This window comes from Meriones unguiculatus, chromosome 4, assembly GCF_030254825.1.
Source record: "Meriones unguiculatus strain TT.TT164.6M chromosome 4, Bangor_MerUng_6.1, whole genome shotgun sequence".
Taxonomy (NCBI): Eukaryota; Metazoa; Chordata; class Mammalia; order Rodentia; family Muridae; genus Meriones; species Meriones unguiculatus.
The window spans coordinates 69,543,482-69,570,916 of record NC_083352.1 but is presented as its reverse complement, the minus strand read 5'-3'; the positions used below and the strand labels follow the sequence as shown (position 1 = coordinate 69,570,916).

The window sequence follows — 27,435 nt, the reverse complement described above, 5'->3', positions numbered from 1 at the left end:
TTTCATCAATTCCCTTGGGGCGCAAGGAAGAAAACTTCTCATAAACTCAGCCTGGACTGCTGAGTCGGGGTTGAGGGGGTGGCTGGGAGGAAGTAGCTCTTAGAAGGTGGACCGCGATTTCGCCCCGCCCGAGTCGGGGGCGGCCCCGCCCTCGGTGCGCGGGCTCCCTCCCCCTAGCGGGGCTGAGTGGACCGGCCTGGGCCCTGGGCCCGCCCCGACGCTCCGCAGACCGTGCCACCCGGCGTGGAGGACGGGGTCCGCTCCGGTAGGCCAGGCGCGAGGCCGAAGGCCTGGGAGGCTGCGGCTGGGCTGAGCACCGCGGAGGGCCATTGGCTTATCCTAGATCCCGCTGGCGCGGCGGCCACGCCGAAAGAGCGCGCGGACCCGAGCGGACATCTCGAGCCGCAGCGCTCCACCTCTCCCCCTGCTGGGAGCCATAGTTGGGTCCGGCTGCGGCGGAGCGTTCGCTCGGAGATGGCGGAGCCGCCGCGACGCGGCCCGAGGCCCCGCGAGCAGGGAAGCCGGGCGGCCCCGGGGCGCGGCGGGGCCCGCGGAGAGCGGGGACGCCGCCCACTCCTCCGGGTGAACCATCCTTGAGAGCAGCTCCCGTCCACGCTCGCCTCCAGTTTTTCCCATCAGACTTCTCGTGAGTGTCGCCCCCGTAACCAGCTTGCAGGGTCGTCCTGGGCGGCTCCCCTCCGCCCCTGCGTGCCCCTGCCCTGTGTCCCGGCCGCGGGCCTCCCCTCACTTGCCTCTTTCCGGTCTCTTCACCCGGGTCACACGGGGCTCTTGCAGCCGGTGCTTGTCTGGATGTGAACTCTCGGCCACGCCCCTGCCCCTGCCCCTGCCCCTCCAGCTCCCCCACCTGTGGGCTCCCTATTTCTTTGGTGATCCCGGAGTTCCCGTAGGAGGGTCCCTCCATCCTCAAGGCCAGGTCCCCAGTCGGTATGCCTTCCTCCCACAGCCTCTGCCCTGATGTTTTTCCAGTGGTGGACCCACCCCTCCAAACCTCCCTGACCCTGTATTTGCCGCCCACTTTGGCTGACGACCCTTGGGTTTCTCCTTCTTCAGAAACTTTCCACTGCTACACACATGTTCTTCCTTCACTATTAGTCATCCTACTGCTTCCCCCGAACAGTTCTCACATGACCCCCCCCCCCCCCCAACTTCTCTGCCTCCCCTAGGTATGAAGCTCAGATGCAGTGGTTACAGCGCAGGAGCTTGACAGGCCTGACCTTTGAATCCCAGTTCATTCACTGACAGAGCTTTGTGATCTTGGGTAAGTTACTAAACTTTTCTAGGCCTGAAATTAGGTGTGTGTAAAGTGGAACTAATACTAGTTATGAGTGTTTTCCCTTCCTCTCGGAGCTGGTTTTAAATGCAGGTGCTTCTTGATCTACAGTGGCTTTTATCCTGATAAACCTTTAGATATCCTAAACTAGAAGTGCAGATAGCACACCTGACCACAGCAGCTCATCACTGCCCTTTGCTGTGTGAAGTCAGTTGCTTAGCCTTCTGGTTGTGTGGCTCAGTAGGAACTTGCAGTATCTCGAATTACAGGAAGAGTATTGTGTATAAATAAATCACCTACCTTAGGAACGAGTTAAAATTCTAGGGCCTCGGGCTGTTAACCCCAGAGAGCACTTGCCTAGTGTGGGCCATGCATTCCATCGCCAGCACCGAGACCAAAACCCAAAACAGTTTGAAGTCTACTTTATGCCAAATGTTTGCTATTTGCACATTGATTTTTGTTGTTGTTGGTTTGTTGGTTTTTCGAGAAAGGCTTTCTCTGTATAGCCCTGGCTGTCCTGGAACTCACGCTGTAGACCAGGCTGGCCTCGAACTCAGATCCTTCTGCCTCTGCCTCCCAAGTGCTGAGATTAAAGGCGTGCTTTACTACTGCCTGCCTTTGTTTGCACTTTGGAATAAATTATAGGTTTATTTATTCCATTTTAGGTCTAGGTCTCATTGTATATGGAAAGCCCTCAGAAGAATATCCAACACTCAATAGATGCTTTTTTTTCCCTCTTTTTTGGTTTTTCGAGACAGTGTTTCTCTGTGTAGCCTTGGCTGTCCTGGACTCACTTTGTAGACCAGGCTGTCCTCAAACTTACAGAGATCTGCCTGCCTCTGCCTCCCTGAGTGTTACCGTACCTGGCTATAGAGACTATTATTAACATAGGTGATACATTCGAAGTACAACTTCCTCTCTGGGAGTTCTCCCTACTGTTTTCCCTAAAATCTTCTCTATTAGAATGCAGCTGCTCCTGCCAGACAGTAGTGGTACACGCCTTTAACCCCAGCACCTGGGAGGCAGAGGAGGTAGAGAGAGTTCGAGGCCAGCCTGGTCTACAGAGTCAGTTCCAGGACAGTCAGGGCTACACAGAGAAGCCCGTCTCGAAAAACAAACAAACAAACAAACAAAAATAATTCAGTTCTTCCCATGACCTCTTTCTCCTTCTTCTCACTCCCTCCCTCTTCCTCCCTTCCCCCCTTGCATTTAGAGCCCCTCCCCCCCCAAGCCTGGCTTTGCTTCTACACTAGGACTCCAGCCCCGTCACAGTGTTGTTGTTTTTTTTTTTTAATTTATTTTTGTTTCATGTGCATTGGTGTTTTGCCTACATATATGTCTGTATGAGGGTGTCAAAACCCCTAGAACTCTGTTCTGCTGTGTTGGTGCTGGGAATTGAATCCAGGTCCTCTGGAAGAGCAGCCAGTACTCTTCACCACTGGAGAGATCTCCAGCCCCTCATCACAGTTTTTATTCTGTCTTCCAGCTCTCTTATGTTGATTAGTTTTAGCCATGCCAACGCTGAACTCTAAATAAATCATCTCTAGATTCTGAAAGGATCTTATCTGTGCCTAATCACCCCTGAGGTACATGTACTGAAATGGGTGGTAGAGAGGGATTGCCAGCTACTGACCTGCTTAAGAATGGCTAAAATAAAAAGTAACTGTAAACTTCCAGCAGTCTGTTTGAGAAAAAGAAAGTCAGGTTAGATTTCCTTAAAACTGTTTTCTGATTGTCTGACCTTCGATTCACTTTCTCTAGCTGGACTCAGTCCTTCAGTTCCCTCCAGGTTAGCTCCGGGACCGTCCTGAGTGGGATATAGTAATAGTGTGGGTAAGTTAGGAAGGAGACTTAGAATGGATGGGGATGACCCTCGGTTTGGCTTTCTGACTTTTCTCAAGTGCTAGTGATGACATGCCCTGCCCTGGGCGTGCATTTGTCTCTTCTCTCCCGATTCTGGCATGGGTGGAATGAAGGGCATGGGACAATTTTTCACAAGTAGTGGAAAGAAAATCCCCTCAAATTCTGGGCTCAGAAGATAATCAAATAATTAGCTCTCAGTATTTCTCACGTTCCCCCACCATAGTGTCCACATGACTGCAAGTCCGTTAGTGCTGTTGGCTGTGGTAATGAGTGTGCTTGATGTAGAAGATTAAGACTCATGAGTTTCTTCTATCTGATGTTTCGTTGGATCATGAGACTTCTAAGATGGGCCATCCATTTGTTATAGAGAGCTCATTGGCAAACTTCTCAGTCACAGGATGGGAATCGTCAGAGTAGACCTCTGTTCATCCTCCTGGCTTTTTGGTCTCTTTGGATAGGCTCTTAATGTGAGTTACTGCCCTAGCTTGAGCATTGGGGAATTTGGACATTCGTTTGGGTATTCTAAGAAAGAGAACAAGCTGTGAAGCCAAGGTGTGGGATTCAGCTTATATTCTTCTATAGAAGTTTTACTTTTTTCTAAAGAATAAACTGTCTGGGCTGGGGAAAGAGCTCAGTGGGTAAAGTGCTTGCTGTGTAAACATGAGGATCTGGGTTTGGACTCCTAGTACCCATGAAAAGCCAGGAATGTGGTGGTATACATCCCCAGCATGGAGAAATGAAGCCAGGGGCTTGCTAGCCAGCCACTCTAACTGGAACAGCGAACTTTGGGTTCAATGACAGACTGTCTCGAAAATTTGAGAGCCGTAAAGGAAGACACTGATATTGGCCTCTGGCCTCTACATACACAGACACTCATATGTGTACAGGCATGCACATACCCAGAGGAGATCATCAAAAATGCCTGGGGTAAGAGATAGGCTAAGGAGAATGGTTAATGAGAAGCTTTCAAAGGAAGAAATATCGACCAATTTCTCTACTTTACAGATTGTGGGCGCCAACCTTCTGAACTTCACTCATCTCTGATGTAAGAACCTCCACCAGAGCTGAGGGAGCTCAAGTTTCAGCCTGAGGCATGGGCCAGGAGGCCATGGTGACCTGAGACCAGTGGACTCTGTCCATTAGACCCTGTTGCTCCTTCTGCCTCCCTTATCCTGTATTGAAGGAATTGTGTTCATCTCGTCAGGGAACTGACCCTAAGAGAATTCCTTCCCCTTATTTTCCAATTCTTCTGCCCTAACAAGACAGTTCCAGGCCATAGACCTCCTACCTCCCATCTCCAGAGGTAGTCCCCCTCCCTCCCTCATTCCTCCTCGCCATGCTCCAGCTGTGGAAGGCGGTGCGCCCTGCTCGGCAGCTGGAACTGCACCGCCTCATACTGCTGTTGATTGGTTTCAGTCTTGTCTCCATGGGATTCCTGGCTTACTACGTGTCCACTAGCCCCAAGGCCAAGGAACCTTTGCCTCTACCCTTGGGAGACTGTAGTAGCAGCGGGGCAGCTGGTCCTGGCCTTGCAAGGCCACCAGTCCCACCTCGACCCCCAAGGCCTCCAGAAACAACTCGAACAGAACCTGTGGTCCTGGTGTTTGTGGAAAGTGCATACTCACAATTGGGGCAGGAGATTGTGGCTATCTTGGAGTCTAGTCGTTTTCGTTATAGCACTGAGCTAGCACCTGGCCGAGGGGACATGCCCACGCTGACTGATAATACCCGTGGCCGCTATGTCTTGGTCATCTATGAGAACCTTTTGAAGTATGTCAACTTGGATGCCTGGAGTCGAGAACTGCTAGATCGGTACTGTGTGGAATATGGCGTGGGCATCATTGGCTTTTTTCGAGCCCATGAGCATAGCCTACTGAGTGCCCAACTTAAGGGCTTTCCCCTTTTCCTACACTCAAATTTGGGGCTCCGGGACTACCAAGTGAACCCTTCTGCCCCACTACTACATCTTACCCGCCCTAGCCGCGTGGAGCCAGGGCCGCTACCTGGTGATGACTGGACCGTCTTCCAGTCAAATCATAGCACCTACGAGCCGGTGCTTATTGCCAGCCATCGGCCAGCGGAGCTCCCTATGCCAGCACCCGTTCTTCGGCGGGCCCGTCTCCCCACTGTGGTACAGGACTTGGGACTTCATGATGGCATTCAGCGGGTGCTGTTCGGACACGGCCTTTCTTTCTGGCTCCATAAACTTGTTTTTGTGGACGCTGTCGCATATCTCACTGGGAAGCGCCTCTGCCTAGACCTTGACCGCTACATCTTAGTGGACATTGATGATATCTTTGTGGGCAAAGAAGGCACTCGCATGAAGGTGGCTGATGTAGAGGTCAGTTTTTCTTTCTTCTGTTTATTTTGCTAGAACATTTACAGCCTCTGGCTGTCAGGTTCCCTGCTTTGATTCTGAGATGATCGTAGGCACATTTTATAGTATGTATAGTATGCTTCTTATAGGTGGAAAGAAAGCTGCCTACTAGGTGTTTCTCACGCAGTCTGTTTTCTCATGTTTCGGCATTTCTCTACTATCCTTCCAGGCTCTGTTGACCACCCAGAACAAACTCAGGACCTTAGTTCCCAACTTCACCTTCAACCTGGGCTTCTCGGGCAAGTTCTATCATACTGGTGAGCTTTTTGCCCTGTTTTATCAAGTTTGATCTGTCTCTAGTATTGACCCCAGGGTACACAAATTGGAGAAAAAGACAAAGTTTGGGGACTTAATGCAGTGATGAGCTAGTGATGATTTGGATTAGCGTAGGTGGCGGTGAAGCAAACAGAAAACCTTGAGCCCTGGGCAGGGGTCAGTAATGGCTGAAGGATGGAAGATGGCCAGTGTTATTACAAAACAGGGCATAGCAGTTAGTGTGCTGACAGGGACGGAAGAGGAGGACGCCGGGGACGACATGCTGTTGAGGCACCGCGGAGAGTTCTGGTGGTTCCCGCACATGTGGAGCCACATGCAGCCTCACCTGTTCCACAACCGCTCTGTGCTGGCCGAGCAGATGCGGCTCAACAAGCAGTTTGCCCTGGTGAGGCTCTTGAATCTCTTTCCTGTGCTTTCTCCCAGAGATAACGTTTCTTTTCTAACCCTCCCTGTGGATACCTTCTCCCTACCCTTTCCAGTTTTCTTTCTTTGGAGGCATCCCCACCCTCTCTACCCTCTACTCCCCAAACTTCACCAGGTCCTGGTGAGAGTCTATGCCATTCCCAGGAGCATGGGATTCCTACGGATCTGGGCTATGCTGTGGCCCCCCACCACTCTGGCGTGTATCCCATCCACACGCAGCTCTATGAGGCCTGGAAATCTGTCTGGGGCATCCAAGTGACCAGCACTGAGGAGTACCCCCATCTCCGCCCTGCTCGCCACCGCCGTGGCTTCATTCACAATGGCATCATGGTGAGGAAGTTCCACTACAAATTTCAAACATTTAGACAGCTTTCAACCAGCATGGACCTGTGCCTCCTCAAATACTAGCCCAAGGCATCCACAAAATAATAAATTTTGTTACTATAACTTCAGACCAGGCCTTTGTAAATTCAGGGAATTCCAGTGCCTCCTAACTTTGGTCCTTAATCTGCTCTCTGTTTTACCATTTAAATCTCATCTATCCCTGTGGTTTTTTTTCCTCTCAGGTGCTCCCTCGGCAAACATGTGGCCTCTTCACCCACACAATCTTCTATAATGAGTATCCCGGTGGTTCTCGTGAGCTAGATCGGAGCATCCGAGGTGGAGAGCTCTTTCTGACGGTGCTGCTTAACCCGGTAAGGTGCCAAGAGGGGAAGACTAGAGAGCCAAGGTGCTCTCAAGCCAGTGCCTTTGTTCACTGAAGCCGATCCTGAGATAGGGTAGCTCTCAAGGCTCAACGTGCAGGCATCTTCTTGCAGATCAGCGTCTTCATGACCCATTTGTCAAACTACGGGAATGACCGGCTGGGCCTGTACACCTTCGAGAGCCTGGTACGCTTTCTGCAGTGCTGGACACGACTGCGCCTGCAGACCCTTCCTCCTGTCCCTCTTGCACGAAAGTACTTTGAACTTTTTCCTCAGGAACGAAGCCCCCTTTGGCAGGTAAGGATGGTGCTCAGACTGACCAGAGATCTGATGGGGGTCAGAGTTTATGAGATTAGTCCTTATCAGATTCATGGCCTAACCTTCAGAATCCCTGTGATGACAAGAGGCACAAAGATATCTGGTCCAAGGAGAAAACCTGTGATCGACTCCCCAAGTTCCTCATTGTGGGACCACAGAAGACAGGTAAATTACGCACAGCCAGTTTTCTCACACTGCCTTCTTGTACCTGCTGCTGATTAATCAAGTCTCTTGAGAGAAGGATTCATTTCTTAAAAATTTCATGTGCTTGCATGCATGTATGTGTGCATGTGCAGGGCAGCTTGAGAGGGTTATTTTCACAGCGTGTTTTTTTATTTGAGTTTTATTTGGGTGTTCTTGAGACAGGGTTGCTCTGTGTAGTTCTGGCTGTCCTGAAAGTCACTGTGTAGACTAGGCTGGCCTCAGACTCACAGATCTGCCTGCCTCTGCCTCTGCCTCCCAAGTGCTGGGATTAAAGGTGTGCACCACAATATTTTTTTAATTAAATTAATTTAATGTGTGTGTGTGTGTGTGTGTGTGTGTGTGTGTGTGTGTGTACATGCATACATACATACATATACAGGGTAACTTGAGAAAATCAGTTCTGTCCTTCCCCTGTGTAGATCCTGATGATTCACACTTAGGTTATCAGACTTGGTGCAACAGTGACCCACAGAGTCACCTCCACAGCCCTGAGACGGGAATATTTCTCTATTAATCCTAGATGTATAGCTTAATTATTTGTAGAGAAACTTGATATATTGGTTCACCTGTAGCACTAGCACTTAAGAGGCCAGGGCAAGGGATTATAGTGAACTCAAAGCCAGTTTGGGCTACATACTGAGTTCCAGGTTAGCCTGAGATATAGAGAGACGACTGTTTCATTGGTTATTAAAGACAAGGTTTCTCTGTGTAGTTCTGGCTGTCTTGAAAGTCACCGTGTAGACCAGGCTGGCCTCGAACTCAAGAGTTCTGCCTGCCTCTGCCTCCTGAGTGCTGGGATTCCTGGGATGTATCACCACCAGCAGCCGGGGCTCGAAGACCCTGTTGAAAACCATAAAATCCTACACTACTACTAACGGGCGCGTGCGCAGGACTTTCCGGGGCGGCTTTGGCGGCAGCTGTATTTTCCTGTAGTGTTTTGAGAGTTATACCCAGGACCTTGCACATGCCGTCTCTGTCCCACTCAGCTGACACCAGCTCCCTCTGTGGAATTTTTTTCTAATGTTTATAGTTTTTGAGACAGGGTCTCACGTCACCCAGGCCAGCCTTAAATCCCCTGATCACTTTGCTTCAATTTTCCAAGTGCTGGGATTCCATTTATAGGCCACTATACCCGGCTCCATCTGGAGAGTGTAAAAGATACATAAATAGGGCAGAGCTGTTTGCTGAGCAGGCACAAACCCTGGGTTCCAGTCCCAGCATAAAGTTAGCATGGCAGAACAGGCAGAATCAAAAGACCTCACTTGCTATACAGCCAAGGCCACCCTGTGTTGTATAGCAAATAAGGCCAGCCTAGGCTGTCTCAAAAATCTTAGATGGGCTGGACAGATGGCTTAGTGGTTAAGAGCACTGATTGCTCTTCCAGAGGACTCGGGTTCAATTCCCAGCACCCATATGGTAGCTCACAACAACAACTGTCTGTGACTCCAAGATCTGACACCCTCACACAGACGTACGTGCAGGCAAAACACCAATGCACATAAAATAAAAATACATTTAAAAAATATTTTTAAAAACTCTATTAAGATAACCAGACTTGGTTGTCCAGGCTTGTAATCCTAGCAGTTTGGGAGGCGGAAATAGAATGTCAGCTTCCGGGCCTGCCAGGCTACAGAGCACATTTAAGGAAGCCTGGGCGACTTTGTAAGACCTAATCTCAAAATAAGAAAGAGTAAGAAGGTCAGAGGCCATAGCTCAGTTTGAGAGCATGAACCACGTGTGAAGCTCTAGACTCAGTCCTGAGTGCTAAGGACGGGGGGAGTCTGCAAGTGATTCTAATCAGGTGAAGGGTGAAAGCCCTGTCTAACCCAGGCTTGGGCCTCTCTCAGGGCTTCCTTCCCTCACTTTACTTGGCTGAAGGGAGTTTTACTACCCACAAATGAGTATTTTCTTACTTCCTTCAAATTCATACTGTTGAGCTGGCTGTTTTCCTGGAACAGGCTGCTCTTTCTCCTCCCTACAGGCACCACAGCTATTCACTTCTTCCTGAGCCTGCATCCAGCTGTGACAAGCAGCTTTCCTAGCCCCAGCACCTTTGAGGAAATTCAGTTCTTCAATGGGCCTAACTACCACAAGGGTATTGACTGGTGAGACTGGGTCCCCTTGAGTGCTCCTCAGAATAGTGTTGCCTTCTCCAAAAAAATAACCCACGGCAGCTCCTGCCAGCACACGAGCATCTGATCTTGCAAGTGAGATTTTTCTTCTCTTTCCTATGCTATTGTGTAGGTACATGGACTTCTTCCCTGTTCCTTCCAATGCCAGCACTGACTTCCTGTTTGAAAAAAGTGCCACATACTTTGACTCTGAGGTTGTACCACGGCGAGGGGCTGCCCTTCTGCCAAGAGCCAAAATCATCACTGTGCTCACCAACCCTGCTGACAGGGCCTACTCCTGGTACCAGGTTTGCCTGACGATAGGGACACATTCAGTCTTGAGGGAGAGGTGGAGAAGGTAGTAGCTGCTAGAGATTCAAAAAGGAATGAGAGGGGGCTGGAGAGATGGCTCAGAGGTTAAGAACACTGCCTGTTCTTCCAGAGGTCCTGAGTTCAATTCCCAGCAACCACATGGTGGCTCACAATCTCTGTAATGAGATCTGGTGCCCTGTTCTGGCATGCAGGTGCACATGCAGGCAGAATACTGTATATATAATAAAAAATAAAATCTTAAAAAAAAAAAAAAGGGAATGAGAGTAGGAAAACTTGCCCCTTAGGGAAAGGTAGCTATGCTATTGTCACCAGACAAGAATATGGCCAGAATAACCCTGTCAGATCACCAGCCTTACCCCTTCCTGTCCTCCGTCCTACAGCACCAGCGAGCACATGGAGACCCAGTTGCTCTCAACTATACCTTCTACCAAGTGATTTCAGCTTCCTCTCAAGCCCCTCTGGTACTTCGCTCCTTGCAGAACCGTTGTCTTGTTCCTGGCTACTATTCCACCCATCTGCAACGCTGGCTGACTTACTATCCCTCTGGACAGGTACAGTCTCCCAAGAGCCCTCATTAGAGTACCCTTCCCTTCAGCCCAGTCTTCCTAAGAATCTGGAGGAACCACATCCCTGTCCTTTCAGTTGCTGATTGTGGATGGACAGGAGCTTCGTACCAACCCAGCAGCCTCAATGGAGATCATCCAGAAGTTCCTGGGTATCACCCCCTTTCTGAACTACACGAGGACCCTCAGGTGGGAGAGCATGAGCTAAGGCCAAGGTTTTGCAGGGAAAGGGAAAGAGGTCCTGTTTGGAAGAGACATCTCTCCCTGTGGCCTGGAAGGGTAGGGTACAATTTGTGGGGATTGGATTTTCCTTCTCCCTGATACCTAATGGCCTGTTCCTTTGAGTAGGTTTGATGAAGATAAAGGATTTTGGTGCCAGGGACTGGAAGGTGGTAAGACTCGCTGTCTAGGGAAAAGCAAAGGCCGGAGGTACCCAGACATGGACATGGAGGTCAGTGAAGCCTGGGACACGGTTGCCACTCCACCTCTAGAGTGATCTCGCTGCCCTCTTTACTGTTTGTTTCTCCTTTCACTTTTTTCTCCCTTCAGTCTCGCCTTTTCCTTATGGATTTTTTCCGGAACCATAATTTGGAGCTATCAAAGCTGCTGAGTCGGCTTGGACAGCCAGCCCCCTTGTGGCTTCGGGAAGAATTGCGGCATTCCAGTGTGGGCTGATGTCCCAGTCTTTCCACACCAGCAAAACGCTTGCTAACTTCACTGAGGGCCAGCCTTAGAGCAGCGCCCACAGGGAGATTAGTGTGGCCAGGCCCCTTAACCCTCTACCTCAGTGGCCCCTAGTACTGGGATGTTTGAAAAGAGAAGGGCATCCATCCCTTTCCCATAGTTTTGGGGCCTAATAAAGGGGCTTCCGTTGGTACCGCATAGTACTAGGTACTAGGTACCTTTGACCTATGAACCCGGTAGGTGAGGAAGAGAGGGTCCAGGGAAGGGGTAGAACAATGTATTAATTCAATGATTTCCCTCTTCATCCCCAGCAGTTAATCTGTCTATGCCTACCAGTGAGAGGGCCCTTTGCTGTGACCCCTTAAGTCAGTCAGTGGGATCTACCTGTGGCCTGGCCTCCCTAGTGTCATTCACATTGAATGGGGATGAGGTCGGACAGTTGCTCATAGAGCTGAATATGAGCCCTAGCTGTGGGCGAGAAATATCCTTAATAAAGGTCCTTATTTTTCTGTTTTTGTCTGCTTCGCTGCAATTAAAACAACAACAAAAAAACCCCTAGACCATAGCAGGTATCAACTGACTTTCCACAACTCTTCTACACAAGGAAGAAGGAAAAGACCCAGAAAATAGAGTAAAAAAGGAGTTTATATATTTATAAATGCCAAATAAATACCAGAGGCCACCCCAGACCCTCTCCCAGACCAGGCTGTCTCCCCCAGCCCTAGGCTTCTAAGGCCTGAGACGTCTTGGCCCCAAGCTACGGCCCATGAGCAGCTGCCAGTCTGGGCCGCCAGGGAATTGAGCGGAGATGATCTGTCCAGCCAAGAGTCACTCCCTCTGTGTGAGAGGCCCCTATAGCCACAGGCCTGTGTCCCTATGTAGGGCCCTAGAGGGGCCAGACTCAGGGGGAGAAAGTGGTTATCTCTAGGGAGACCCGCTGCCACAACTCCTTGGTCTGTTTGCTGCGCTTGAGGTTCTGTAGGATGTCGTTGAACTGCATCATGCCCATGGGTGTCAGGCAGAAGGCGCTGCGGGCACTGCGGATTGCATTCACAAAGTCGTCGTAGTCGGCAGGGGTCAGGTGAATTAAGCGGTGATGGATGTACTGGAGGATGGGTTGGAGGAGAATCTCAGCACAAAGCACACACAACTGGGGACCCAACTCCCTTCCATGCTGAGGGCTCTGCCCAGGGGGTACAATACCCTATTCCATACTTCCCGAGTTCTCACCTGCATGTATGCCTGCTGACAACGCTGCACCAGTTGGTGGAAGGCCGGGGCTCGAAGGTGGTTGTGGGCATGAATGGGGTTCAGCCGCTGCAGCGTCTCCATGACGATCTCCTGCAGCACAAACGGGCTCAGCACCCCCTTGGCTGCCCCCACACAGAACTGGTGCACGTAGTTCACTCCTGGGGGGCAGGGGGAGGGGCATGAGACGGGGGTGGCCACCTCTGCCCTAGGGACCCACTTACAGATCTCAGCTCTGGCCTGACAGAGAGCTTCCCTCCACCCCAGGAGCTGAGGCAACCCTCCGCCCACCAGGCTCACACACATACCCGACCAAGGCCTCAACTCTGAGCAAGAGCTAGAAAGGAGGTCTGGGATAGGAAAGTGGGGGAAGCAGGTCAGGAGACAATGGTCCTGGGGAGGGGAGGTGTTACCCAGCTTTGCTGCCAGCCCCAGCAACCATTTGACATCATCAGTGTAGGGGGGGGAGCGGGAGAAGTTGTTGGGGTGATCGTTGTGTGCTCGGCGTCCTAGCATCTCCAGTGCCAGCATCCCTAGGAAATACAGTTGGGCACACAATAGGATATATCCTTCACCTTTCACCCCAACCTGATAACTGACCCGTAGTAAACAAATGAAGAGCTCGTGGAGAGAGTTCTCTGAAGAGCCCCTCACCCAGCTGTAGTTAGAAGTACAGAAAGGGACTTCTTACCAACACGGTAAGCAGCGTGCAGATGGTGCAAGCTGTGTGGATTGACTGGTTGACTGTGGCTCTCCTCCTCTGGTGGTGGAAAACCTCCGCTTACCAAAGGGCTGGGCTGCGTGGTCAAGGCAGGCAGTGAGGCACCCTGGATGGCTGGAAATGTGGGTGCTGGATGGACACTGCTCACTGAGGGTGGATTGAAAGCCATGTGAGAGAAGAGGTGCAAAGAAGATTCCCTCTCTACCTCCCATCTCCAGTGAACCTCCCCTCCATTCACCTGCTCCCTGTCCCCGAAACTCACAGGCCACACTGGTGGGCAGCGGGAGCCCTGGCTCTGTGTGGTAGGGATGGACTGTGATGGGAGCCATGGAAGGGACAGGAAAAGATACAGCAGTGGCAGCAAGTGAGGGAGGGGTCACCGAGTAAGGGTACTGAGCCCCCAGGAATGCAGGATGCACACCCTGTATAACAGATGGGAGAGAAGAGCAGACACCAAGTCCTGTTAGATCACAAATGGACATTCCTACATTTCTTAGTTGGCCTTGGTCTCCCATTTTCCCAGCACCTTACCAGGACTCCTGCACAGCCCTGTATGTGCCCAAAGTACTCTATTCCAACCGCTATGAGCTCCTAGTGTTCTCCCACATGACCCAGACGACCAGTAAAAAAATAGTCTCACCTGTGGGTATGCAGAGCTGGGCACAGGGAAGACAGCAGGCCGGGGCATATGAGGCATAGGGTGGGCAGGGTGAGCTGGGTGAGTGAGGTACTGTGGGCTGCAGGGCAGATGGGGCTGTAAAGCAGTGTAGGGGTGCAGGCCAGGGGAATGACCATGCCCCAGTCCTGGACCTGGATATAAACTGGACCCCACTGAGATGACTGGAACCACTGTGGCTGCTGCTGTCACTGCTGCTGCAGCCACTGTAACAGGCTCAGTCCCTGGGGCACCCCTGCCCTCGGGCAGTCCTCGCCCAGCCTCCCCAGCAGCCCTCATCCCACTGCCACCACAGCTCGCAGCCCCTTCCCGGGCCGCGGCTGAGCCGCCTGCTGTCTGCTCGTAGAGCCAGAACCACTGATGAGCAACCTCAAACAGCACTTCAGGGTATACACCCCCGCCCTTGGCTGCCTCCTCCACTGCCATGCAGGCCTTCTCCAACATCAGGTTATCCTGGAAAGGACCAGAGGATTAGGGGGAAAGGGCTTACCCAGGAATGCAGGCTGGTTGAGAGGGACATCAGAGGTCAGAGTCAGTGCTCACAGTATCAGCGCTGAGTGCTTCACACAGGCACTGAACAAACAACTGTTCCCTCCCACCCAGGCCATTCTCAGGGATCATCTCAGGCTCTGTTTGCTTGTGTATAATGGGAATCATCCTAGCTTTACGATTATGACAGTATATAGAGAATGGAATGCGACACATTGTATATGAATATAATAGGGTGAATATAAAGGATGAATGTGAAAATGTGAATTCATATTACTAGTGAGTATCCCTAATTTGAAAATGGGAAACACTAAAATCAAACTTTTTGAACAATAACATGACACCTCAAGTGGAAAATACCATGAAATTATGCTTTCGTGCACAGATAAGGCTGAAGACAGTAAGTCAGTTGATTACCTAGCCTGCATGAGGCCCCAGATCCAATTTCACATATGTATGTAAATACACAGAAACATAAATATATACGTACATTAGAGAGAAAGAGGGTGAGAGAGACAAGATTACCTTTAGGCTGTGTGTGTAAATAATACATGAAATATGAATTTCATACCTACATTTGGCTCTTATCCCCAAGCTCATGTATAGGAAAATTCTCTGAAACCTAAAATCAAAACACTTCTAACCTTGAACTGAACAGACACTCAGCCTATAATATGTGAAACGATTCTCCATGAACTCCTGAATATGGAGGAATTAAGAGAGGGTCACTAAACCCCAAATAATAGCATGTCCCAAGTACTCAGAAGGCTAAAACAGAATTTGAAGTTCAAGCACAGCCTAGGCAACTTAGACCTCGGAAGGAAGGGAGGGAAGGCTGCAAGACAGCTAGTGGGTAGAGGTACTTGTTGCGAAGCCTGACTTGAGCTTGATTCCTAGGACCCACACAGTATAAGGAGAAGACAAACTCCCACAGGCTGTCCTCCGACCTCCACATACACTGGCACATAATCCACACCAGCATGTACACACACCACAAAAAGAATTTTTTTAGAGGAAAAATGCTGGGTTAAGTTCCCCTATGCCCAGATGGCTGACAGCAGGAAATACCTGTTCCTTGCACTGCACCAAGGCTCGCTGAATTTCATTGGGGTTCAGTGCGTGGGCATGAGGCAGGCAGCTTAGAGCCAGCTCTGCCGCTGCCCTCACCATGTTGGAGTCTCGTGCCCGTGATGCTCTATCAGCCAATGATGCAACCTCAGGGGGTGTCAGGTGCCCGTCCCAGCATTCTACCAGTATAGTCAGGGCTGCGCTGCCAATCTCCATTGCCTGTCCTTTAGGGAAAAGAAAAAGGGGCGAAGTGGGTACCACTGGCGGTCTGGGGATGGTATCTTTCAGCAGATCAGCAATGTCACAGAGACAAGACCCTTCCTAGTCACCTCCATCCTGTATGCAAATCACAACATTGGATTTACCTGTAATCCAGGACACATGGGAAGAATAGGTACGAGAGAGCCAGTTAGGAGAAACAAAGTTGTGCAGGCCAAGGGCATAAAGCCCAATCTCAAAGGCGCAAAGGTGCAAGTTGCGGTGAGGACCTTGGTGGCCTCCTGAGGAAGATGGTTGTGTGAAAATGGAAGTGCTGCTGTTGCCCCCAGCCTTGATCAGAACTGTCTTCGCCAACTCAAAGTAGAAGTGTGCAGCTGCCTCTGACGGCTGATTGGGTACATGGGGGGCATGACTCTCAGGGCGGCGGCCTTTGTAACACCTGAAGGAGCAATGGAGCATGGTCAGGGTTGGAGTGTCTTCAAAATGGTTTTCAAATAGGTTAGGAGGAACCAGGGTAAGTAAGGCTGTTAGGGCATAACAGTGGGATCATACTAGGAATATGATTTTTGAGGATGGGCTAGATTAGAAAGATGGGTTTTTCTCCATACCGACCTGCCAACTTCAACTGTCTTTGCCCGGGCCCCTCCACTGGCACTAGCCCTGCGGCTTCCACTGGACGATGAGGAGCCCAGGGAGTCTGACGAAGAGCTGCTAATGCTGTCACTGTCTTGTCCTCGACCCCAGGAAGTAGGGGCCCAGCCCCCTCGAAGTGGCCTTCTGCTTAAGGTGGGAGAGCTGTCCGATGTGGTTTCCGGGGCACTGCTGTCAATGCTGGCCATGCCTAGTAACCCCAAAACAAGTCAGTCTCGGAAATCAGGAGAAATGGAGTCAGTCTCCAGCCTTGAGGACTAGCCTTCCCTCCATGCCATCCCATAGGCTGTCCTACCTGTGTGCTTCTTCTTGGGCCGCCCTGGGGAGCCCCAACCTCGACCATTATAGCCTCCACGACTGCCAAGAGCTAAACGGCTAGGAACCTTCCCCTCTGGCCGTGGCGTCAAAGCTGCCTCAGGTGGGAGGCCCTCACAGGGGGAATGTGGGGAGCTTTCTGAGTGAGAAAATAGGATGCCAGGATAAGCCCAGGAAAGGGCACAACAGGACTGTACCACCTACCCACCCTACCTGGCGCCCCGCCTCACCAGGCACATTCTTCTCCGTGAAGCCTTCAGTGGAACCTGGCCCAGCCCCTGACACATTCCCTTGCTGAGCAGGCCCTGCAGAGCCTGAAGTCAGTGGCTGCAGGGCCCCAGGGGCAGATGGTGCCCCATGCTTTGAAGGAGATCTCTGATTGGCTGTGGCTGGCCGGCTAGATGAGTAGAAAGAACTCAGTGTCTGTGGCTTATGTGTCTGGCTTTCTCGGTCCAAGAGTTTGTCTAAGATCTGGAGAAAAGACAAGCAGTGACATGATGTCCTTTATTTTATTAATTCTATTACCTTCCTTTCTTCTTGAAGCAGCCTAATGCTACCTCCTCAGGAAGTCTTCCCCAGTTTTAACTACAGGATAACCTCCCAGCTTACATGTCTTGGAATCTTCCATAACACTTACCTGAGGATTGAACATACTGATATTCAATAAATATTGAAATAAATGAATGATTGACTTTATGCTCTCTGCTTCTCTTCTTCCACCTCATGCCCAAGCATACCTATAAGAACCATTGGTCTCTTGTTCTTTATGAGAAGTCTCCAAAATGCTCTACTTAACCTCCTACAGGCAGACCAGTACTTTTGTCATTGTACTGGAAACTTTTAAGAAAGATAGTGACATTTTGCTCACTCTGCCTGGCAAAAACCCAGCACCTCAGTGCCTCACCTTCTTGAGCTTGGCCTGGTCATCCTTGTAAGTGATCATGAGTGCTAAGGCCAGGTCACCCTTCTCCCGACGTGTGCCTTCACATAGGAGGGGATGCTCTGCCTCGCTCACTGTTGTCTTCATGCCTGCGAGGAGGGCCTCTTGAGGATTAGGAGTGGCTATAGCTTCAGAGACAGCAAAAATATACAAAACAGGGCCAGCTACCTGCTCATGAGAAAAAGGCTCCCACTGCTTAACACACACAGACTTAGTTCTGTCTGCTTTTCAAGACCTTGTAACCTGTTCTATTCTACTTGAGGCACTTTTTGATTTTTTTTTTTTTTTTTTTTTTTTTTAAGAGGCAAGATCTCATGTAGCAGACTAGCCCCAAACTTGCTGTGTAACCAAATGAACCCCTGGAGCTAGAGAGATGGCTCAGAGGTTAAACAGCACTGGCTGTTCTTGCAAAGGTCCTCCTGAGTTCAGTTCCCAGAAACCACATGGTGGCTTGCAACCATCTATAATGTGATCTGGTGCCCTCTTCTGGTGTGCAGTGTACATGCAGGCAGACCACTGCATAATAAATAAGTAAATAAATAAATAAATAAAAATGAACTCTGATCATCTTGCCTCTACCTCCCAAGAACTAGGATTGCAGACATAACCTGAGAACTAAGTCTGTTCCTGGCAATTTCCTGTCTACAGCTCCCTGAACTTTTAAACTTACAGCACATATGCTGTCGCCTCTCTGAGGCCTTTCTTTAGATTTTTATTTTGCCCTTTAAACACCCACCCTATGAAACACACATTTAAATAAGTTTTATTTACTTGAATTTATGTGTGTTTTGCCTAAATGCATGCATGTACCATGTGCTTGCAGTGCCTACAGAGGCCAGAGAGGGCATTGCCTCCCTTGAAAAAAGAAATCACAGATAGTAGTGAGCCATCCGGTGGGTGCTGGGAACTGAACCAGGGTCCTTCAGGAAAGCAGCAAGCCAGCTCTCCAGCCCCTGCTCTAAATTAGTATGTATTAAGCAAAACCAGTTGGTTCACACATGTCAACTTGACTTTCCCATTACAGCTCCTCAAGGTCTGACCCAGGCTTTGCTCACGAACATGCTCAAGACAAGACACTTACCCAAGGCAGCAACTGCTGCTTCAAATCCCAGCTCCTCATCACCAGGCATCTCATTATTCCAGTTTCGACTTGGGGGCCGGGAACCCGTGGGAGAAACCACTAGATGAAAATTGGGTTAAGTCAAGAAAGCAAAAGTAACACAGAAAGAATGCAAAGGAATCCAAGACCCTCATCATCCAAGACCTACCCACAAAAGCTGCCTGCTGGGTCCTACAGATGACTCTGACAGTCTTAGAACTTTTGGGATTTTTTGTTTGTTTGTTTTTGTTTTATTGTGGGGGGGGGGTCTTAAAAAAAATACCCTTCTCCCTCCAGGTTCTCCACTTACTGTAGGGGCATGCACTCTACCTGGAGTACAGAGAACATCAAAGATGAAACTGGCCAACATGAGGGGCAACACAGGCCTATAGTCACAGAGTGTGCCCTCCCGAAGCTCTTCTGCCCGGCACCGCATGGTACTCATTTCACTGGGACCCAGAGGGATCTTCTTGAGCAAAGCAGCCACCTCAGATTCCTGATATGCCAGCTTTACCTGAGAGTACAGAAAGAAACTCAGACCTCCTATACCTCAATGGAGATCAAGATGTAAGAATCTGAAAAGATTAAGGACAGGACAGATGGAGCCTCCAACCTCCAAGGCCTTGGTAGAAGCAGGGGGCCGCTGCAGCTCCAAGGCAAACATGCCAACTCGGAAGGCCAGATTGTGGTGCTCTGGGCGCTCACTTAACACTGTCAACAGGAAGGCTGCCTTGGTCAGGGTGTTGGTAGCGACCCAGGTCTGACGGCTTGTGGATACCTTGTTCTTCTTGCCCTAAATGGGAAGTGCAAAGAGTTGGACAAATGAGTCTGATTTACCTCAGTGGAGATAGAAGGAGGCTCTCACTTGGGGTGGGGAATAGGAGCAGGGATAAGTGGGGCCAGGAAAGTAGAGGAAGGAGGTCTCTCTCACCTTGGCAGGGGGCGGCTCTACCTTGAGGTCAGGTGGGTTGGCTAGCAGGTCCTGGGCAAGCTCCACAGTGAGGCGGGAGGCCTCATTGCTGTAGCCATGGGCATGCAGGGCCTCAGCACAGGCAAATAACACCTAGAGGACATAGGACCAAAAGACACAGGGCCTTCATTTAGAGAACATCATACTTGATTATGTAGCACAATATTCCTAAAGCACTGGGTGCTCTGCTGATCTTGGGTATACCATAGGAGTTCAGTCTGGAGTTACAGACACCACCAACCTTCAAGATCATGTGGTAACAAGTATTGCTGAGAAAAGTCAAAAGGGACAAATGGATAGGGTGGCCCATATGGACTTGGCACAGAAGAGCAGTGCTACTCTCATCTGTGGGGGGGTTCATCTCAGATACAGTAGGCCAGGAAAGCTAGTAGAGGCTGTGGGAAGCTCAGAGAGAGACTTGTAGGAAGACAAGGTCTGTTTATTTGAGTGAGGGTTTCATTATGTAGCTCAAGCTGAGATTCTCGCAGTTCAGCCTCCTAAGTGCTAGGATTACAAGAGTTCGCTACCACACATGGCACAGAGGGGATTCTGAGTTAATCAGCCTTGTGTCCCTATCTCTCAGAACTCTAAGGTCTCTAAGACCTGAAGAGGGAACAAGAGCTAACCAAACCTGGTGAGAAAATTCCAGGCAGAAAGGCCAGTCTAGATCTAAGTATGTAGGCAAGAGGGAACATGGCAAGCTCCAGGAATAAGTGAACTGCACAGAGGATGAAAGACAACGTCAAGATAACACTGGAGAATCTGGCGAAGATGAGACAGAGCGGAGCCCACAGCTCATGCCAAGGACCTTCATTTTTATTCTAAGGGCAGCAAGCAACCACTGAAGATTTTAAGTAGCATGCTGACATTCTATCTGAAAAATATCCAGAGAAGAGTCAATGTGGAAGCAAGCAGTAGGGAGGGCAGATTGCAGACCAGGAGGCTAGTTATAGTACCCTACAGAATGGTGATAGTCATGCTAATTAGCTTGACACTTCCAACCAGAGCCACTGGGCCCCTCTTAGTCATTCCAAAGATACAACCCAACCTCCCTCTCTTCAGTCCCCTTACCTCCATTCGGCTCTCCTGTTCCAGTGGCTTCAACCCAGCAAACAGGTCGTGCTCCTCTCCAGCCCCCCCCTCAGCCTTCTCCTCTTCGCCTCCAGCCCCATCCTGGGCATTCAGGTAATATGCTTGGTAGTCATCATCATCCTCTCCAACTATAGGAGCTGCTTCTTTGGCTTTATGGAGTCCACTGCCACTATCATCCGTGGAAGGGAGGTCATCCCTGGTACAGACCTCCCCAGGCAGCAGGCCAGGGCGGCCAGCAGAGGCTGTGGGAGGCTCAGGCCCTTCTGAAAAGTACACACCAGCATCTTCCTCATAAGTGTCTGTGGGCTCAGGAAGGAAGGTGGAGGGCCCTCTGGAGCCAGCTGAGGGAGGACAAGGTGGAGGGCTTTCAGGGAATCCACCGAAGGTGCTGGCCTCTGCTCCCAGGGCCAGGCTGCCGTCATCCAGGCTCATCTCGGCCAGGTCTGGTTCCAGGGAGCTGTCTTCACTGCTTAGCCGGCGTTTGCTCCCACTGCCAGCTGAGCTCTTGCCCCCACTGCCAGTCCCACCTAGTACCTTGGCTTTGCCTCCACCTGGACCCATCTTATGCAAAGCCTTATCTCCTCCTTCAGCAGATGAGCGGCGGGGACCCCGCTGTGAGGACACCCCCTCACCCAATCCTTTGCGCTTGGTGCCAGGTTCCTTGGGCCTCACAGCTGGCTCAGTAGGAAGCGGTCGAGGCCGGGACTCTTCCAAACCCCCAGATCTAGAAGCTGCTGGCCTAGTGGGCAGGGCCCGGGCCCAGCATAGGGCTAGCTTTCGGTCAGTGCCACTGTAGGTAACACCAGGAAGGGGGTAGGCCTCTTCCCAATTAAAGTAGCAGGCCTCCACTGCTGGCCGGAAGCCAGGGAAGAGCCTCTCCAGGGTCTTCTTGTGTTGTCCCCTCTTGACATTCTCAATCACCTTCAGTTGCCACTGACGCAGCTGTGCACACAGTTCCCGGCGGCTGTGGAGACAAAGAGCAGGAGGCTGCTAGGGGAGGACAAGCAGTCTGCCCCTGGGAGTCTACCCAGCAGTCCCTTCCACTGGGAGTGGAAAGGGGCAGATAAAGTAGGACTACACCTTCAAAGACAGACATAAAGTGGAGAGGGGCTGCTCTTTCTGAGCCAGCCCCATAAGGAATCAGTGCAACAGTCACGGATTTTGGAAAGTGGGTACTACTTAGGGGAGGGAGAAAGCCTGTCAGAAACAGGACTCACAAAGCACCAGGAACCAGTGCTCAACACTGGTTCTCTCAGTGAGAGAGAGAGACAGAGACAGACAGAGACAGGCAGAGAGAGAGAGAGAGATCCCTGTACTCAAGGAGACCAATGTCTGTGCTGTCCTGGGCCGGCCTTGTCAAAATACAGTAACCCTGGGGAAGACTCACCGCTGAGGGCTGAGTGCAGGGTCCAGCACAGCCAGCCTCCACAGTGTGACCATCTCATCACACATACTTGCACAAGCGTGGGCTGCTACTTCTGACTGCCCATTGCTACGGCCTGTGTGACCACTGGCACTGCTGTGTGAAGCTGAGGTGCGCACACTATACCACCAGCCTGTTATCTGGAGGCAAAGAGAGCTGTGAGGTACACAAAAGCTCAGAAAATAAAAATAAAAAAATAAAAACAAAAAAACCATACCCTTTTCCATGTTCCTATCAGAAAAAAGAGAGTAAGATGAGGGGAAGGAAAGAAACCACACAGCTCCCCATCCTGAGGTGTTACCTGCTCGTAGGTGAGGCACTGGTCTGTGAGTATTTCTAGCAAGGGGGCAGCATTGCTGTCCCTCCGCTTGAACATCTCTCGAACAATGCTAAGCAGGTTCCAGACACCCTCAGGCTCTCGGCCCCTCAGAGGGCGCAGCAGACACGCCCATTCAGCAGCAGCGGGAGGTTCCGTGGAAGAGAGATACATTGAGTTTACATCACTGTAAACACAACAGAGAAGATGGTGACTGAGGGAGGGCTGCTGAATGAAGGAGGTCAAAACAGAGTAGGGCTTTGCCCTAAGGGAGATCCTGACCTATACAGTGTGAAGGGGAAACGGACAACTGTGACAAAATTTTTGACCCTTCTCTGCATCTGCATCAATATGATTAGCCAAAGGAAGAAAATTGACTCTGGCTCTACCCAGGTGGGAATCCACAATCATGGATGCATCACTGATACCAAGTGCCAGGCACCATGCTAGTGCAGGGATGAGACGGTAGGAGACACGTGCACTAACAGAGCAAAGCTCCATCAGTGGCCTAAGGAAGGTGCCTACTCACCACAGATTTAGTATGCAAAGATCCAGTTTACCTGAACACCACAGGGGAGGGGCCGCAGAACTTGTGCAGGGTCTTCTTTATGTTGTCAGTGAGTGTTGACTCATCCAAATACCAAGTGCTCTGGTCTGAAGCTGAGGGCCCTGCTGTAGGATCTGGGAATTACAAGCAATCAGTCAGCTATTGCTAAGGACCCAGTTCACCTAACACCATGGAACCTTCAGCAAGTGATGCTTTGTCCTAGCAGCGTTCTTTCTTTCTTACTACTTACCTGGTGCTCCACATACTGTGTTGATGGCTGTTGACTGGGAGGAAAGGAGTTCATCTAGAAGACGCTGGGCTGTTGGGAGAATCTGAGGGGAAGGAACAAAGGAACAAAGGCAGAGAGAACAGGACAGGGCACAGGTGAGTCCAAAGAGGCCAGTCATAATAAGAAGGCTGAGGCTAAACCTGAAAGCGAGAGGTGGGAAGACATGCCAACCTCACCCACCTGCTGAGGAAGCTCACTGATAAGGTACTGAGCAAATTTCTGAAGCTGATCCCTTTGTAGCCGAGACAGGGATTCTGAGACTGGAGCCCGCAGGCAGACTGCAGATGCCTGAAGGAGCAAAGAGAAATAGAACCATCTGAGAAAAGGTTCTGGAGCTGAAGCTGGGGCCAGATGGGCAGAGGGGAGTAAAGGGGCTCACATTGTGGCCAGGCATGCAGCAGAGAAGGGGGGAATGGAGCGTAGGATAGGGCCAGGAGAAATTGGGAGGGCCTCACGTTGTGAATGCGGAAGAGACAGAGTGCCACGACGTGGGTGCACCATTTGGCCCCTGCCCCACAGGTACAGCTACAGGAAGTGACCCGGCAGCGGTCGAACATCACAGCCACATTGTAGGCCCCTTTGGGAGGGACCATCTGCGGTGGCACCACTGTAGCACTCAGATGGAAGCCTAGGGAGAAATAAGGGCATGGTCAGAAGTCGCTACCGTCAACCCTTCCCCATACTTAATTAGACAATTCAGTCTACATTGGTTTTTTATTTTGTTTTTGGTTTTGACACAGGGTCTCTTTTTGTAACCCTGGCTGTTTTAGAACTCACTATGGAGACCAGGCTAACCTCAAACTCATAAGAGATCCACCTGCTTTTGCCTCCTAAGTGCTGAAATTAAAGACATATGCAACTATACCCAGTCACAAAGATTCTTAATCTTTAACACTAGTGATGCAAGGAGCAAGGTTACCACAGGACATGATGGAATCCTTACCTATCTGCAATGGATCTTTCACAGCCCTCATTCGGAACAGCTGATCCCCTCGCTGGAACTCATCTGCACTGCCATTGGCTAGACATGAATACAGACTGGGGGGAAGAAGAGGACATAGCAAATAATCCTCCACAGACACTGTGAGAGACCACCGTGCTCTAGGCAGCTCTCTCTATTAGCACCCCTGAGGAGGAAATTCTGGGCACTCCCCCTTTCCCTCATCTTCCTCTTAGCAGTTCCAGTTACAGTATCTCCTTTGGTCTGCAGAAAGCCCAGCAGCCAGTGTAAGATAGAAGAACTCTGTTGGCCAGTTCTCTGGACTCACCGAATGTCCTCTTCATTCTCAGGGAAACTCCAAAAAGCAATTCGGAGTTGGAGTTGTTCAGGCACTGGAGGATAAACTTTCTCCACCACTTCAAATGGGATGTGAAATGCCACCTGCTTTGCTGACAGCTCCACCAATGGGATTACCAATCCATCTTCCGAAACAAAGATTGGGATGATGAAAGAGAAAGGGCCATAATTACTTGGTACCAGTGCCATACCCTGGGCACACATACTCTCTTTTTAGAAATATATATTTTAAAGGTTTGTTTTGTTTCATTTGTTTTGTTTTTGTTTTTCAATACATGGTTTCTCTTTGTAGCCCTGGCTCTCTTGGAAATCACTTTGTAGACAAAGCTGGCCTTGAACTCAAGAGATCCACCTGTTGGGACCAAAGACGTGCGCTACCACAAAGGGCTACATTTTTACGTTTAAATTTTATTTTTTCACTATGTGTCTTTGTGTGTGTTTGTGCATGTGTATGCAGGAGCCCATGAAGACCAGAAAAAAATTGTCAGAACCCTTGGGCCTGGAATTACAGGTAGTTGTAAGCCATCTCACATTGGGGCTGGGAATTGAATAAAGGTCCTATTGAAGAACAGCAAGCACACTTAGCATCCTTCTTGTCAGGATATAATAATCCCTTAAAACTCCTTCTAGGAGGGGAGCTGGGCAGTCTCCAGCCACACACAGCCAGCTGGCCAGCTCAGGCCCAGAACAGAAGATAACAGAGAGATTCCAGAAAACTTGTGGCCAGACAGGAGTGTTCTAAGACTCCGACAGGTAATCCACTCACAGGCACCAGCACCAAAGCCCCTACATTCGCCACAGATCCACATCACACTGAACTACTGTCTCTTTGGCAGCTCTGATTGTCTTTTTATTTATCACTTTTTCTCTAAATGACTGCAGGCCCCCATCTAAGGAGGGAAGATAAGCCAGAACTCAGAATAATTAGGGATCTCAAGAAGCAAAAGAGCCTACAAAGCCTCTGGCATCTAAAGCCTGACTTCTCATCCTGGAAGGTAATTATCCCAGGGCACCTGGCTGTTGCTCCTGAAATCACCTGGAATGGGATGGAGTTAGCACTCAAGGCCTTTCTAAACTGTTTTAACAAAAGGCAGCAATGACAGACTGCAGATCTCACAGCAAATGACTATACTAAAAGACTGATAAAACAACAACACAGAACTGAAAAGAACCTTTCAAAAACAACAGCTACTGAAGGTGGCTGGGGGTGGGTAAAAACGTGTACTCAGGTCTGAAAAGCTGTTGTAGGAAGGTCAAGACCTGCAGAGGCTACACAGCCAGATCCTCTCAGGAGGATGGGAGGGAGGGAAGGAAGAGAGAGAGAAAAGGTCTTAACCTATGCAGGAAGGTATCAATATGCTGAAAATCTTTACCACTATGTCTTCATTTCCTTCCCCCAAAGTGAGAGAGCTCAAAACCCCCAGACAATCCACTGTCTATGAAGCAGGGAGTTCACAAAAGGTTCACATCGAAAATGCTTGTGATCTGCACACATGTGTACACTTCAGTAAATGTTCTCTCTCTCCAACTGAAGCTGAATACCACCCCTTCTGAACAGTGACACAGACAAATGTCTCTGTGTCCTAAAGGGGCACCAGAAATCTCTGCAGCTTTCAGAACAGGTCTTTTGGAATGGCCTGGCTAGAACACACAACTGAATCCTTTCAACCACTAACGAAAGCCAGCTTCCACTGAGAACCAGAATAAAAAACAAAACAACAACAACAAACCTGCCTTGGGCAGAGCAGGGGAAAGGTTTGATGGTTCCTAAACCTGTGAGGCTTTTCATCTTTACTCTCCTTTCTACCCCCTCCAAAAGCAAAATTCTTTACAGCATTAATCCTTGACTTCACTGGAAGACCAAGAATGAATGAAACACAAAGGGAAGGTGCTTCATGTGAAGAGCCCCAAGATAATTAATCGCTCACCCTCCTGCCCGGAGCTCAGATATGGAAGCCCAAGGCTCCCATCCACTGGTCCCTGCTTTGGCTTCTAACAGATGCCAGGAGCAAATCTCTAGTTTAACCCTATGAATTATGGCATCTCTTCTCATTAGACAGGTTCTTTCCTCTCGCTGCAATCCTTTCTTGGTGCAGCTTATGAGGAGAGATCAATATTCTGGAAGCACAGCAACCAATGCCCCATCCCATAGAGTGACACACCTCAAGTGATCACTTTTCCACAATCCATGCCTAACCACATTCTTGTCTGCCTACTGCTGGTTTGCTAAAAGCCAAATTCCGTTAAGCATTCTTAAAACAGAGAAAAGGTATTCTCCCATATTCGGTTTCTAAGGCGTAAAGGAATAACAAAAGATCTTTCTGGCCAAGGCAGGATGTTCTCTGCCACAACACAACCTTGCGTGAGCGCGCGCGCGCGCGGGCGAGCGCGCGCAGTTTCTCTCTCCCTTCCTCCCTCCCTCCCCCTCCCTCCTTCCCTCTCCCTTCTTCTCTTTCTCTTTCTCTCTTTCTCCCTCTTTCCCTCTCCCCGGCCTCTCTGATGTGAAGATGCCACCCATCCCTGGAAGGCCAGAAGAGCGAGTCCTGAAGTCTGCTCTAAGCTTGGGACAGCTCCCGGGCCGGACAGCTCCCGAGCAAGGCCTAAGCCGGGCCAGTCTGCTCCCCTCCCCCTCGCAGCCTTCCCCGCTCATCCTCACCTCGCATTCTGGTACCGCCACTGCCACCTCCACCACCGCCTCCAGTGGGAGAATTGGGCCCCGCTGACTGTTTGCGCCATCCTCGCCAGTTCTGGCAAAGGCTCTCGGCCTCGGAGATGAACGAACAGAGTGAATCCTCCTCAAAGCGGTCGGAATCCTCGAACGAGAAGCGCTCGCCGTCCTCCCACTCCGCGAACATCAGCTCCATGGGGCCCGCACCCCCCGGGGCCGGGTCTCCCCCAGCGGATCCGGGGCCTGGGCCGCCGGCCGGG

The 27,435-nt window shown here is 50.4% G+C and overlaps 2 protein-coding genes across 9 annotated transcripts; one reads left to right on the top strand and one right to left on the bottom strand.

Annotated features, from left to right (window-relative positions):
* Nucleotides 1-215: 215 nt before the first annotated feature.
* Ndst2 (N-deacetylase and N-sulfotransferase 2) lies at nt 216-11,660 on the top strand. 3 transcript variants are annotated; one of them, XM_021642981.2, is made up of 15 exons: nt 216-646; nt 1,185-1,279; nt 4,160-5,495; nt 5,701-5,788; nt 6,038-6,192; nt 6,375-6,560; nt 6,797-6,925; nt 7,049-7,231; nt 7,321-7,417; nt 9,438-9,561; nt 9,701-9,875; nt 10,281-10,451; nt 10,543-10,615; nt 10,812-10,914; nt 11,013-11,150. In XM_021642981.2, the coding sequence occupies exons 3-14, from the start codon at nt 4,491-4,493 to the stop codon at nt 10,871-10,873; spliced, it is 2,448 nt and encodes an 815-aa protein (XP_021498656.1). In that variant the 5' UTR covers nt 216-646; nt 1,185-1,279; nt 4,160-4,490; the 3' UTR covers nt 10,874-10,914; nt 11,013-11,150. The 3 variants fall into 3 exon arrangements, with proteins under 3 accessions (XP_021498656.1, XP_021498655.1, XP_060238057.1); XM_021642980.2 differs by having other exon boundaries at nt 219-646; nt 10,543-10,652; nt 11,013-11,660; XM_060382074.1 differs by lacking the exons at nt 216-646; nt 1,185-1,279; nt 4,160-5,495 and having other exon boundaries at nt 5,724-5,788; nt 6,013-6,192; nt 10,543-10,652; nt 11,013-11,660.
* Nucleotides 11,661-11,774: 114 nt separating this feature from the next.
* On the bottom strand, nt 11,775-27,371 carry Zswim8 (zinc finger SWIM-type containing 8). Of its 6 annotated transcripts, none has more exons than XM_021643023.2 (26): nt 27,164-27,371; nt 24,479-24,632; nt 24,154-24,248; nt 23,666-23,838; nt 23,391-23,498; nt 23,172-23,253; nt 22,935-23,055; nt 22,360-22,561; nt 22,023-22,198; nt 20,615-21,599; nt 19,505-19,636; nt 19,187-19,366; nt 18,904-19,087; nt 18,556-18,654; nt 17,439-17,563; nt 16,765-17,005; nt 16,515-16,673; nt 16,181-16,409; nt 15,715-16,007; nt 15,350-15,573; nt 13,757-14,245; nt 13,355-13,538; nt 13,087-13,263; nt 12,809-12,928; nt 12,378-12,556; nt 11,775-12,252 (listed from the first exon to the last, which is right to left on the bottom strand). In XM_021643023.2, the coding sequence occupies exons 1-26, from the start codon at nt 27,369-27,371 to the stop codon at nt 12,049-12,051; spliced, it is 5,523 nt and encodes a 1,840-aa protein (XP_021498698.1). In that variant the 3' UTR covers nt 11,775-12,048. The 6 variants fall into 6 exon arrangements, with proteins under 6 accessions (XP_021498698.1, XP_021498695.1, XP_021498699.1 ...); XM_021643020.2 differs by having other exon boundaries at nt 12,378-12,488; XM_021643024.2 differs by having other exon boundaries at nt 13,379-13,538.
* Between the last annotated feature and the right edge of the window lie 64 nt (nt 27,372-27,435).

Coding starts and splice junctions, on each gene's coding strand:
- Ndst2 (XM_021642980.2), top strand. CDS start 4,491: ATGCTCCAGCTGTGGAAGGCGGTGCGCCCTGCTCGGCAGCTGGAACTG. Junction 6,561..6,796: donor TCATTCACAATGGCATCATG/GTGAGGAAGTTC, acceptor TTTTCCTCTCAG/GTGCTCCCTCGGCAAACATG. Junction 6,926..7,048: donor TGACGGTGCTGCTTAACCCG/GTAAGGTGCCAA, acceptor ATCTTCTTGCAG/ATCAGCGTCTTCATGACCCA.
- Zswim8 (XM_021643020.2), bottom strand. CDS start 27,371: ATGGAGCTGATGTTCGCGGAGTGGGAGGACGGCGAGCGCTTCTCGTTC. Junction 22,562..22,934: donor CCCTCCCCTGTGGTGTTCAG/GTAAACTGGATC, acceptor TTGTGTTTACAG/TGATGTAAACTCAATGTATC. Junction 19,367..19,504: donor TAGAGCCGCCCCCTGCCAAG/GTGAGAGAGACC, acceptor CTTCCCATTTAG/GGCAAGAAGAACAAGGTATC.